The sequence below is a fragment of the Petromyzon marinus genome, chromosome 5 (assembly GCF_048934315.1).
Source record: "Petromyzon marinus isolate PM22_M1 ecotype Great Lakes invasive population chromosome 5, UKy_Petmar_22M1.pri1.0, whole genome shotgun sequence".
Lineage (NCBI taxonomy): Eukaryota > Metazoa > Chordata > Hyperoartia > Petromyzontiformes > Petromyzontidae > Petromyzon > Petromyzon marinus.
In genome coordinates, this window is record NC_133671.1 from 15445622 (window position 1) to 15459446 (window position 13825).

At 42.7% G+C, this 13825-nt stretch overlaps 1 protein-coding gene across 3 annotated transcripts in view; it reads left to right on the forward strand.

Annotated features, from left to right (window-relative positions):
- LOC116939123 (MLX-interacting protein-like) overlaps positions 1-13825 on the forward strand; it is a 55002-nt gene that overhangs the window by 9681 nt on the left and 31496 nt on the right. For 2 of the 3 annotated variants that reach the window (XM_032947113.2, XM_032947115.2), the window contains exons 2-3: positions 9856-9965; positions 12901-12983. In XM_032947113.2, coding sequence (XP_032803004.2) covers positions 9856-9965; positions 12901-12983 — 193 coding nt within the window. The remainder of the gene's footprint in view (positions 1-9855; positions 9966-12900; positions 12984-13825) is intronic. The other variant, XM_032947114.2, reaches the window with a different exon arrangement.

The window sequence follows — 13825 nt, forward strand, 5'->3', positions numbered from 1 at the left end:
CAATCAGAATAACTTATGGTTCAGTCAACGCGCATTTCCTCTCGTCAAATGCAATATTGTATATTGTAATACATTAACCGAGCAGTTAGCTTTTTTCCACCAACATTCAGTACAGAACCTTCCTACACAACATAGTCATGGACATGCAGCTTCTCAGCTCACAGAAACAAAACAACTTGGCGCTCATTTTAAACAAACTGAGAGCTGCTAGCCCTGAAGAATCAAATCATTACATAATGAATAATGTGAAGCCCTTTGTCAACCCATAGCTGGATGGTCTCCCCACGACATGTCGGCCGTGGAGGTTGTTTGACCTTTCTTGCAATACGCTGGCCAGCAAGTGGCTTTTGAAGGCGTTTGCCGAAGTATCCGTTCAGAAATCACCATCCACCGTTGTTAAACCACGACCAGGAATCGAACGCAGGGATGCCGGGTTCATAGTTTAGTGTGCTAACCACTGCGCTTCCTGTTTATCCCTCTCCTCCTCAGGGACATTACTGGAGTGCTTTGATAGGTTTCATTTGGGCGCTTGCAACAAATAAGGCATTCGTTAGAGGCTGTATAAATCATTGAACAAATGGCGGATTTTGTTTAGTCATTCACGGCAGAGGGCTGGAAGTTAAGAGGGAGGGGATCAAACATGGTAATTCATTCGATTCTCGGCTGCACATCTTCATAATCCTTTGACTACAAACCTGTTACGTGACAGATACCCTTGACAATAATTGACAGCCTCTTTATCCAACGCTGGATGAAAACGCCATGTAGGTCAAGGGGTTGTTTGACCATACTTCACGATGTTGGTCAGTGCGGGTGTGTGAAGGGTGCTGCCCCGTCCACACTAAAGTTAGCCATAGGCAGGGATCGGGCAGAGACGGCTGAGTTCATAGGTCAGTGCTACAACCACTGCGCCACCGCTCCCCTGTTGCAACGCAGATATGCATGCTATGCAGGACTATAGATGCCATCGGTGGATAGGATCAATATGGTAACTAGTTGAGCATATCTCCTTGCATGGCTCCCCTTATGATATGTACTTTGTGCCTAGCCTCATACAACCTCAGTGTAGCTGTCCCATAAATGGTCTGATTGTTTCTGTGTTCCCTTTACACCTACATAAATATGACCAAGTAATATATATCGATTACATTGTAATGTTATAATTTGACGGGGGGGCAGAGGGCAGTTGTTATCGCTCTTCACCGTGAAAGTGCGACTTCAGTTTTATCCTTCTTGATTTGAAGCTTTCGTGACTGCATGAATCCATACTCTTTGGTTCTTTCGGTAAAGTCACGTAGGTAGAATTTTTTTTTTATCCTTGGCCACCACCTTTCACAAACCCAGACTGACCGGCGTTGAAGTATGGTCAAACAAGCTGCCATGACTGACGCCGTGTGGGGGAGGCCCTCATCCAGCAGTGCATTTACAAGGGACTGTACTTTAAAAAAAAAACACATGATTATACTGCCTAACTGCCATGAATTGCCAAACACTCCACAAGTGTCTAATTTTAACTTTGTAACACACGTCAGGCATTCTAAATAGTTTACGTAACCCGTGTTATGCAGTACTTTTACCTTAAGCTCAATTGTCTATTGACATCATGTTGGTAACAAATATGGAGCAGTTTTTTATACTTTTTTTTAGCTTTGCTAACAGATGTACAATTTGTCCCCAGTGCTGTGTAGTCAATGTAAAAAGCGATGAGGTGGTTTCTGAGTGATTATTTGCGGGAGTTGGAGCTCATATAGCCTCATGCACGGCCACAATGCATTACAAATATAACTTACAACTCTTTGTCAATCTACCACTGGATGAAGGTCTCTCCACAGCCTGCCATTCACGGGGATGGATTCGATCACACTTCACCACACTGGTCGGCGCTGGTTGTTCAAAGGCGGGGGCGCCTCAACCGGTAGAGATGCCACGCCACCATTGACGTTTGCCATGGGCAGGAATTGAACTCAGGTCGCTGGGTTCATAGTGCAATGGTTAACCACCGAAGCACCAATCCACCCCCTAACCGTGTATTACAGTATATATAAGTACGTAAATACAGATTTTAAGTTTTCGTGACTGCAAGGATCCAAACATTTCAGCAAGTTGTTTATTGCTAAGGTTGGTTCCACCTGATGACGGGCACTTGTGTTGCGCCCAAAACGTCGTGATTTTATTTAGTTTTAAAAAAATTTGTTTTTATTTTTTTTGTTTTATTTTATTTTTACCGACGTGACTTTACCGAAAGAACCAAAGAGTACGTAAATACAGTAAATAGCAAACCGTTTTGTGCAGGCCAGAGTTTTACTTTGGTCCGTTAAAGTTACAAGGCTCACCCTCGTGAACGTTTGTAGAGAATATTCCTTGAAGCATCTCTCTGGAGAGAAGAATTGGTGATTATGCATTCTAGTCAAAATTAATTATAGCAAAAAAATATTGCTTGCAGCATGTCTAGACAGAAAAGTGCAAAATAATGTATTTTAGTCACAATACTTTTTCATGAAAATTATTCTGAGATGCCCCTTTCTGTGTGCATGTTGATATTCTTTCGCATCGGACATAGCCAACCGTGCTAATCGGAGGTATAAAGAAGAATCGATTTAATGCATGAGGGCTTGTGAGCCAAGGCAGGAAGATTTGTTGGAATATTCGAGAAAAGCATTTGCATGTCATCACGATCGCTGGAAGACTGTCGAGTATCACATCGCATTCACCACGGCTCCTCGTTCAGCTGTCCCAGATATGAAAAGAAAAAAACATCCATTTGTGATTTTCCATTTCGAAGTCAAGACCTATACACTGCAAATATGAATGAGAAATAAGTAAAAACGATACCAGTTTTTTGACATTATATCACGAGAATATATTGCTTATACTCTTAATAAACATCTTTTCTGACTTATGGTTTTGTATGATTAAAATGGTCACCATACACAGCAGGTAATAAAATGTCCTCACATTCGATTGTCGATGACTTAGTAAGGTATTCGCATTCGTTATAAATTGTGTAAAACCCAGCTGATGCACATGAAAGATATTTTTAGCGGTTTATCATCCAGATGTGAAGCCTGATCAGCATGACCCCGCTTTGGGTTAAAATTACCACTTGAAATGGTATTCCAGTGTGTATTCTTGCGGAGATAATTGAAGAATCATTGCCACAAGGCTCCGTAAGTTCCGTGAGAATAAAAAAACACCACTACGGAAATATTCTAAACAGATGTGTGGTGGCGAATGCTTGCGATCCAAAAATGTGAAACGAGGATTGTGGCAACACAAATGTTGGTGAGACCCACTGGGTTTCAAGGTGGCTAGGTGATGGCAGTATAACAAGTCGGTTCGTGAACGTCTCTTAGCGGACATTTCAGTGTTATTGTTTTCACAAATTCACAAGAAAGTTTATTTTGGGATAGATCACGTGAGTACAAATGTGACGTTAACCCGCCACCACCCAAAACAGCCAATTAGTAAGGTTTGTCACGTAAACAAAACGTGCCAATTTAACACATAGGCGTTCGCGACCGATATCATCCATAATACAGGTTTATTGGGTTAGGTCGCATAAATATAAATGTGTCGATAGACCGTCTACCACCCAAAATAGCCAATTAGTAAGGTTTGTCACGTAATCAGAACATGCCAATTCGTTACTCCGACAGCACACCGGTGTGCCGGAGAGCAAATCCACAACATTTACAATCTGAGTACAACGTTTCGCCAGCAATTGCCACCGGCATCATCTTGATGACAAACCTTACTAATTGGCTGTGTCGGATGGTAGCCGATTTAACGACACATTTATATTTAGCTATCTAACCCCCAAAAAAAACCTGTATTATAAAACGTGCCAATTAGTCACTATTGCAGCCCAGCACTGGGTTGGGGAGTAAATGCACAACATTTGCAAACTGAGCACGACGTTCTGCGAGTAATTACATCCAGCATCATCGGGCGATTTAATCAGAATTTTGGCAAAATCGTCCGATGATGCAGGATGGTGTTCTGAAGTAGTAACTAATTAGTTTTGTGTACGTGATAAACATTACTAATTGGCTGTGTCGGGTGGTGGCGGTTTAACGACACATTTGTACTTATGCAATCTAACTCAAAAAACCTTTATTGTGAATAATATTGGTTGCGAAAACCAACTACGTGTTTTCATATACAGTAAGTGGGTTTCTCCAGGTACTCCGGTTTTCTTCAACATACAAAATATTCCTTAAATGGAACTGTTCAAACACCCCCAAAAATTGCCTTGAGACGCTATGATGCTTTCCTGGGTATATACATTTAATTGTATTGCTCGTAAGTAAATAATGTGGCCGTTAAATGTTTATGAAACTCTTAAAGCATTTATCCTCAACAAATACATACAAATGAAGATCAGCAACCACACATTTTAAGAGCCAACTTTACTTTTTATAAGAAGGGCCCCAATACATTCGGTGATTTCTTTATGCTGAATTGAAAAAATAAAATATGTTGGTATTCAATACAGTTCTGCGTGAGTACGTGCAGTAGACAACATGTATGTCTCACGAGAAAAATATGTTTAATTTACATGGCCCATTGTGTTCCGTAGAGTGTCACACATTTGTTCCCTGGATGTGTCATGGACCTGGGTCAGATCGCGACGAGTATAATGCCGATGTGTGTTGTATGTCCCTCGTCCACCGGTCAGAGCCATATATATACAGGGTGCTTTAAAAAAATGTTAACACTTTTGAGAATTGCAACAATACCACGATAAATGTGCCTGGAGAAGATTCCAGACACGTGTTGACAATGATGGCGAGCAAGTGGAGACTCTTTGACTTTTTGAAGCTATTAACATACGTTTGTTATCATATTCTTGGTTCTTTCGGTAAACTCACGTAGAAGGGAAACAATAAAAATATAAAACAATAAAATTATATTATTGTTTTATATTTGTATTATTTTATTGTTTCCCTTCTACGTGACTTTACCGAAAGAACCAAGAATATGAATCCCTGCAGTCACGAAAGCTTTAAATAAAAATTTGTTATCATGTTACATTATATGATCCGTTCTTTTTCCATTAAAAAACGATAGTCCCGTAATAAGTTTTAACACTTTTTTTGAAGCACCCTGTATATGTGTAGTGACTTGGTCAGAGACGCAAAGACTTGGAGGCACTTCTTTTTATTTAACGAACACCCTCGGCACAATGCATACCCTACGCTGGTCCACACTCTTCTGTCGCTCATTTATACACAACTCTACGTGGGTCGCTCGCCTACACACAACGCTACGTGGGTACACACTATTGCTGTTGCTAGCCTACACACAACGCTAGCCATCTAACACTGACAGCGCTGAACCGAGACAGCCAACTAGCGTCTAGCAGCGCAATGTCGAGTGAAGACCACAGCGACGATGGCGACGATCTTCAACAGCACGACAGGGATCCCACTCCAAACGACAGCCCCGAGCTCTCGCTCAGGGCCCCCCTTTTATGCCCCCAGCGTGGCCTCGCTCAGCCCCGGCCACTCCCCCTCTCTAGAACCTACTAGCGGGTTCCGGGCTTCCCCCACGTTCCCCTTCTGTAACCACTCCCCCAGATATCCCCTCTTGTGTATCACGTGGCCTGCTGATGTCAGGGCTGCTGTAAACCGCAGGTCCCCTTCCCCACCAGCAGCCAGCGCTATGCTGCTACATAGCTAATTCTATGTCACTATATCTGTATATAAAGTAATCACGTGAATAAATACAACCATTTTTATTTCATCACCACACACGATGTGTGGGAGAGCAATCCAGGCGCAGCACCTGCTTAGCTTGACAACAAGACACCCAAGTATTAAATGGTGCAGCCCCTACAATCACTGTAGCTACATCGTTGTTCAGTGTTGTGAATTGCTCTCCAGCGTACGGTGTGCTCAAGCAATAACATCAGGCCTGTTTGTTCACGTGAGAACTTTATTTATTTGTACCGAGTCAGGTGGCGGAGGGTGTACGACACACATCGGAATTTTACTCACGTGGCGATCTGACCGGACAAAAATATCTGTTACGATTCAGGTTGCAGTGAATTTGTCTGGACTTGACAGGTGTAACATTTTCCTATTTTCACATTTGTTCATGTATATAACAATAGGTAAAACATGCAAATGTTGTTTTTATCTAAGTAGTAGAATGTAACTCAAATTTGTCCGTATATATTCACGGAGATTTAAAGAACCCACCCAAAATGGCACCTTAACCGAGTGACACTATCACCATGCAATTTTATTTAAAGTCTGTCAAATGTTTGCAATGTACGTAAAGTAAAATAACTGTTTTTTTTAGTTTATCTCGAATACATTCCTGAATTGAACCACAGTTCCGGATTCTAAAACACCCCTAAAAAAAAGACACGCACCCAAAACTTGTGCTCCGTGTCAATGCAGTTATACAAATCTCTGCTCACACACACACAGCTACCGGATTATAAGATGCACCCCCAAACATTGCCTTTCAAAGAGAGAAAAGTGCGTCGCATGAAACGCGGAAAGCGAAAAGTACATTCTAAAATGCATAATAGAATCAGAGCACTGTACGTGAGTTTGCTGTTAGTAAAGTCTGTCTTGTTTACACAGATCAAGGGGCCTCTTGTCATTATCATCATAGCGCGGTTAATTTGTAGCTTCTGTTCTAATGACAGCGTGCCATCCCGATCTTTGTGATCATTCTCAAACTGCATACACTCATAGGCGCTCGCTCAAAGCGCTCGCCTCAACAGTCTGTTAAGGCAATAGGTTGTGGGCTGGTGAGGTCTCTGTCATGAGTACAATGCGAAGGACTGAAGTGCATTGCATTAAGTGAAAACTATAAACGTCAGGAGTTACGACAGCATGGCTCGCACGTTCGTGGGAACATGGGCTGTGTGTCCCGTGGGGCATGGCCCGAGTGATGACATGGCAACACAGCATTTCATCACGTTTCAAGCGCGCCTATTTGTGGCATGGCATGATGTAGGCAATGAATCCATTAAGAATCCTTCACGAATCTGCGAAGCAATTCCAGTTTCAGCGCAGTGGCTTGTTAAAGCCCCCAACACCCCTCCACACACACTGTGCATCTTTCACTGAGGGCACAACGACCATTCGTAAACAACACAAGTTCAGAACACTCATTCCTTATTCACTGTTCCTTTAGTAAGCCATTCCCCCCCCCCTCCTCATTCACGTTGCATATACTCGACGGGGGGTGGGGGGTAGGTGTGACAAAAATAAGCCAGATATTGTCCCCGATCTGGGAAGCTTCGCAGTGCCGCGCCTGGATAACGTCAAATTTCGGAAGATGAGCAGGGATTGGGCCTGAATAGTGGATCGTGCTTGGATGCAAAAACCACGAGGTTACAGGATGAGTGTGAGGTAATTTGACGGGCAGCAGAGGGCAATGCACCAACACCCATTGCTATGCTCCTACATTCTACGTTTGCCGCGTTCACAATCTCGCACTGACCGAGGGTGGTCAAAGTCTGGCCCAACAACCCCCAGTACCCAACACAGCTTGGGGGTGAGACCATCACTCAGCACTGGATCTACAGATGGGTTTGGCAGGTGAGTTGTGCGTGTATATTGTTGGCAGGACTTTTATGAGGGTGCGGGAGTGGCCCAAACATTGTATTTTATAGTCATTCTGATAACGATTCCCTCCGTAGCTGGTTAAATTAATAATAACATCTTGCTACACGTAAAATGAGTGGTTTTTTACATTAAATCCCGAGATAATTACAGCCAACTATTAAGTGAAAATTAAATAACGTATGTAAAGTAACGTGCTGTTTTAACAAAAAGTGTCACAAAAGCTACATTTCGGCTCTTATTCATGAGTACGTGTAATAATAGATCTATTATTTTTCTAACTATGTGACTTTACCGAAAGAACCAAAGAGTATGGATTCCTGCAGTCACGAAAGCTTCAAATCAAGATTTAAGGCAGTAGAGTACAGCAAATAGTGGACTCCACCTGCTCCATCTGTATGGAATAGAGTGTTTCCCCCTCGCATACTTAGGTTTTCTCAGGGTGCTCCAGTGTCCTCCCACATATAAACAACCATTAATTGGCCAATAACACCGTCATATACGGAGAACCGCAGACCTTGGGCAATTGCTAGTGCCCGCTCACCACGTGACTGCCTTCCTGCTTGTCTGTGATCCCTCATGCCTCCGAGTCGTTCTCTCTCTCTCAACGAGAGTGAGCGAATACTGTGGGCGTTACAAGTTGAAATGTATTATTATTATCTTGTTGGCCAGAACCTCGTGAACACGTTACAAACCTCGATGCATGTGCCCTCCTCATGGGTAACATCTGCCGCCCTCTTATCTCCCCTCAAGTGTTTGTTTTAGAGCAGCACCAGAAAGCCTGCGTTACTCATTAACCGCTGCGCGCTCCATTTGCGAGCCGCTGGGAGAACAGTTTTGTTGTTACCCAACTCAAACGCTTTATCTGCCTCAAGAGACACTTCAAAGGCAAGAATCAAACGCGAATGTAAATGCCAAAATGTGTCTTCGGCGGCACGAAACTTAACACGAATCCCAGAGTGCTTTGCACGACAGTGTTGTGTTCATCTGTTGAAGCCAAGTTTTTTCATAGATAGCATATTGTTTTATTTATGGAAGCACCGACATAGAAGAGCGATGTTGACACTCGTAACTCGGGTTGCCACCTCTGAGGTGCAACATCTGTCAATTCCAGAAGAGGGGAGAATCACAGGTAAACTATTTTTTTTTTACTAGATAAGGCCCACTGAGCTGTAGAACTATTTTTTTTCAGAAGCAACCTAGCCACAAATTAAAGCTCAGCGAAGTGGCTTATCGTGTGGAAATGTATAGCATCCAAATACTGTAAACGCATTGTCCTGAATGTGAAGGACCCGGAGGAAAAGCCACGTAACCACGGGGAGGACATGCAAACTGTAAATATACAGCAGGCATCAGGGTCGTGATCGAACCCACGACCTGTATCAGGCGAGGTAGATACCATATTGCCACCGTGGCACCTTGAATGTTTTGTCTCTTGTGGTGTATTATTGGCCCAACTGAAAAAAAATCTTGGAATTTGTATATGTCAGGACAGCATCCTTGAAGTCAGGAGTATGAGAAAACCAGGACTGGAGGAAAACTTAGACGTGGCTAAATTAAAAACTCAACTTCTTTAGAACTCATTTTTTGAATTCAGTTTGTTGTCCACCTCCGATTAGCACGGTTGGCTACCTACGGTGCGAAAGAAGTTCAACATACATCCATACATACGTAACAGAGACAGATCGCTGTCAAAACATATTACAGTACATGCATACTGCATATGCATTTTTTTATCGTTCCTGGTTTTTAAAATCTAAATAGCATTTGCAATCCACAGAGTAAATATATATACTGTGCATGTATTGTTTTTTTTTCATTTACATATTATATGAGTACAGCATTTGTACTCAAACGCTGATTCTATCGTCATAAATGTGGCCTACTTGTAAATCCATCAATCCCATAAAGGCCAGCATCCATTTGAATCAAGTTTTACGTACAGAGTTGTATTAATTTTATAAAGAAGCAAATGCATCATGGAGTTTGTAAGCAAAAGACAAAAGCAATGGTCAAAGGTGCAGCCCCTGCAATTGCTTGCTCACACCGCTGCTGAGAGAAGGCTCTCCACGAGAGGGGGAATGAGTTTGCAACAAAGAGAGCTAAACAGTTGCAGAAGACGCTAACCTCACACAACTTTGGTGAAAAGACAATCTTCGACACTGTTTTTGGTCATGGGGGCGTTATCACAGAGTAATAAACATGATTTAAGACTAGAACGTGCTTATTACAGTACTAACTTGGGGCTTCATACGTTCGCATTTCGTAGCAGTGCGCGGCTGGTCTCACCGAAGTGGAAGAATTTCAAGGGCCTAAAGCTGCTGTGGAGAGACAAGATCCGACTGAACAATGCCATCTGGCGAGCCTGGCACATACAGTGTAAGTCTCTGCCTTGACAGGTGGGTTGAAGGCACCTGGAGGATGGTTTGCAAATGTGCACAAAAGCTTGCAACCTTAATTGACAAAATCTCAACACATTTTCCCAGAGACCGATAGATGAAGAGGAGAGGTCGGGGGGGGGGGTGTTAATTAGGGCAACCTTTCCATCCCGAAAATGTATGTGTTATTGATATATACCTAAAATCGGTTCTAGCTAAAGGCTTGAATTTCGCAGTCACTCCTAAACACATCCCAGTGGATGATATCATTGCCCAGGTCGACGTAGCCCTTAAGGGTTTGGGACACATCACTGCAGACGTGGCAAGATCGTAAATTTCTGCAATCCTCAAAAACGCTAAGACACCTAGTAGCAACATCAGCAAGGATGAGCGCTTTGAGCTTTCTCAATTAAAAAAGAGAGATGACATCGTCATTCTCTCAGCCGACAAGGGCAATGCCACAGTCATCATGGACAAAACCACATACAATAACAACATTCTGGACCTACTTAATGATGGTAGCTATACAAAAATTAAAAGAGATCCTACCAACAGCCTCGTTACGAAAACCAACAATATCATCACTGATTCGACATCTTTAATCGAACCAACCAAGCGGATTTCCTTAAAACCCTCGGCTGCTAGACCACTCAGATTGTATGGCTTACCAAAAATCCATAAAGAAGGTACACCACTTCGTCCTATCGTCTCCACCACTGACTCACTCACCTACAAACTGGCCCGATATCTGTCTGAGACCTTACAACCATTCACTGGTAAGATCGCCTCAGCTGTACTTAACTCAGCTCACTTGGTAACGCGCATTAAGGACATCTCACTATATCCAGGTGATTTTCTCATTAGTTTCGATGTCGTCTCTTTGTTTACCAAAGTTTAAAAAATCTATCCCACAGAGCTAACATATAGAGGAGTACTTATGAGAATTAAGGAAAATCCGTAAATCCTGTTAGTTTCAGTCACTTACATTAGCAATGTGTAGGAAATAATTTTAGCAATCAATAGTGGCAGGTGTAATGTTTGCGGAGTGCAGTGGGTGGAGAGATCTGCTGTCATTCCCTGACGTGGTGCTGGTGGTGGTGAGCGTCAATAAATTGCTTGCAAGATTGTTCGCTTGTTGTGATTGCCTGGTGGCCCAGTGAACTTTGGCCGAAAAAGCCCCTCCCCCCCCCACCACCACCGCTGCTTTTAGCGCAGAGTTCAATTACGCGTACACTCGCCAGTTTCCCCACTCACTCGCAGCAAACACACACTTCAGTTGGCTGCACGTGGTTGGATCGCTTTAAGTATCTACGAGGCTAATGTTACCGGCGAGGCAGGCGTGAGGCCAATCACGGGACAGACGTCGCTTGTCAGTTCCACGTGCCCTCGTTCACGCCCAGGAGGTAAAAAAAAAACCCCAGCAGTTTACTCTGAGTATTGCACAGGTAAATACAGGTGCAGCCCGTTTGTCAGTCCAATGGCGAACGTGCAGACAGTGAGGGTTATTTGACCATACTTCACCACGCTGGTCAGTGCAGGTTGGTGAAGGTGGGAATGAGTCCATAACGACAGTGGATTTTGCTGCATTGCCCACTACTGACAACCACGCCTTACTGCACCGGTCTAATGTGCATGGTGGTGGTGACCAATCCAAGCCGCTATCCAGGCTCAACCCTGCTCAGTTTCTGCGGTCTGATGGAATCGGGGTGCATTCTGGGCAATTACATTCAGTATTGTGTTGCTTTAATTATCCACATCTCGAATGAAAAATCAATATACCGCAGATTGGACTGCATTATCTATTTATCAACACACGTTACTGTTCTCAAATTGGCAGAGCCCCTTAGCCCATTAAACCTCACACTTACAGCCCAGCTTGCTCACGTCTCTCCATAACAGAGACGTATCTCGTACTCGCAAGCAAAATAATTAGCATTCCTGGAAATGTAAAAAAAAATCCACATTGCAATACTATGGAGTGGGCTTATCCACATTGCGGTACTAAGATCCGGTTTTGCATCTGGGATTCAGCCACCCATTATTAAACGGGATTTTCCAGTATAGAGAGTTCATGGTCTCATACTGGTAACCAATGACTGCACGCAATAAATAAAAAAAACCCTGTCATATTGACTTTGGTTTGCCACTTGATTTGGAAAATTTTCACCTCTGAGAATTACACATTTTTACTTTGACAGACATCTGATGCAGGCCTCCTTATGGCAGGGTGTGCAGGAAAGTAAGAGGACTCCTGGTGGCGATAGGCGGTCACTTGAAGGGCTGTCAAAATTAACCTCTGCAATAATTCCCTCTCCCCTCGAGGTGATGGAGCCCTTTGCGTGAGTTCCAAATGGACATTTCATCTCACGATGATGCCGAGAGCACATTCGGAATGCGTTGTAAAGAAGACGAATAAGTATCGCAGCAGTTTCGCTGAATTTGCTTTTTTTTCGCGTGGAATTATTTGGTAATAGCCTACGAAGAGCGCACAACTTAAATAAACACCCCCAGGCAAAGCATGCCGAGCACAAATACAATCTTAGAAAAGTGTTTAAATCACTGTTAACGACTAAACGTGATACACCAGTGCATTAGTGTTCGTAGAAAAATTAAGTGCTTGGCATTAAAGGGCTGGTGGTCGTTATGCATAAAAGTGCTTACGTGATAAAAAAAAAACAATAAAACCATTTTAGTTGCAGTGCAGGAAAAAAGACGTGGCGTCGTGTTAATCAGCCAAAGCGATAGTGGCCCACCACCGATACTCGTGTCAGTTTATCGACTCCCTCTCTCTCTCTCTCTCAATGGGACGTCATAATACACATGGAACGCACACACGCTAAGAAATATATTTAAAAAAAAAACTCACTGCCGTTTTTTTAATCGAAATTCTCACTGCCGTTCTTTGTTTTACGTCTCGTTCTATTGCCACGACGCAGATGTGGAACGACGGGACAACCCTGTGTGCCACTTTGTCACGCCGCTTGATGGACACGATGCCCTCGTGCATCTTAAGCCACAGGTAATTTACGCCGCTGTTCGTATTATTTTTGGAACGATGAGCCTGATTATTTCGCCTGCTATTATCGTCATTATTATAAAAATGGACTCACAGCCGCTACATGAGCACGATTGGTTACGCACGGTGCGAAAGAAGTTCAACATATGTGCATGCAATTAATTGGTGATGGTGAGAAGGGGTTCACGAATTGTAATGCAATATTTGGCGAATAAAAAAATGTTAAATGTTTTGTTAAAATTGTCAACCCTGTCACACTGTACGAAATATAACGTAATTGTTAAAAAAAACACATGACCGAGTTTAGATTTGTTGATGATGCTTTCATATTTTTGCTTATGCTATTATTAAAACCGAGTAATACATTGTTTAAATCAAAATGAGCCTTTCTTTTATTCATGAATGAATGAATTAACTTAATGTTTTTCAGAAGAGAGCAGATTACCTTGAATGTCCATTTCTGGTATTGTGTGCTGTGATGAATGCATTATTTCCCAATGGTGTCCTGATCATAGGTTGGTCTGTGGCAAGATGGAATCCACCCCATATAACTTATTTCAGCTAAAACCCTATACACTACGCGTGTAAATGCGTGTATTTGACGAATAATAAAGGACGCTTACATTTTTAACCTAATTGTAAGTGGGATATGTTATTTTGGAAGGTCATACGCATTTTTTATCCATCGTATTGATTTACAAAATAACTTTTATTGAAGGACAGAACTTATTAGAACAGAAAAGTTAATTGGAAAACTGATAAACGACGCGTCACGCAATAAGATGCTTTACACGTTGAGCTCAAATAAGAAGCCTGCTCTAAGATTGGCCCAAGCAGTTTCTCAA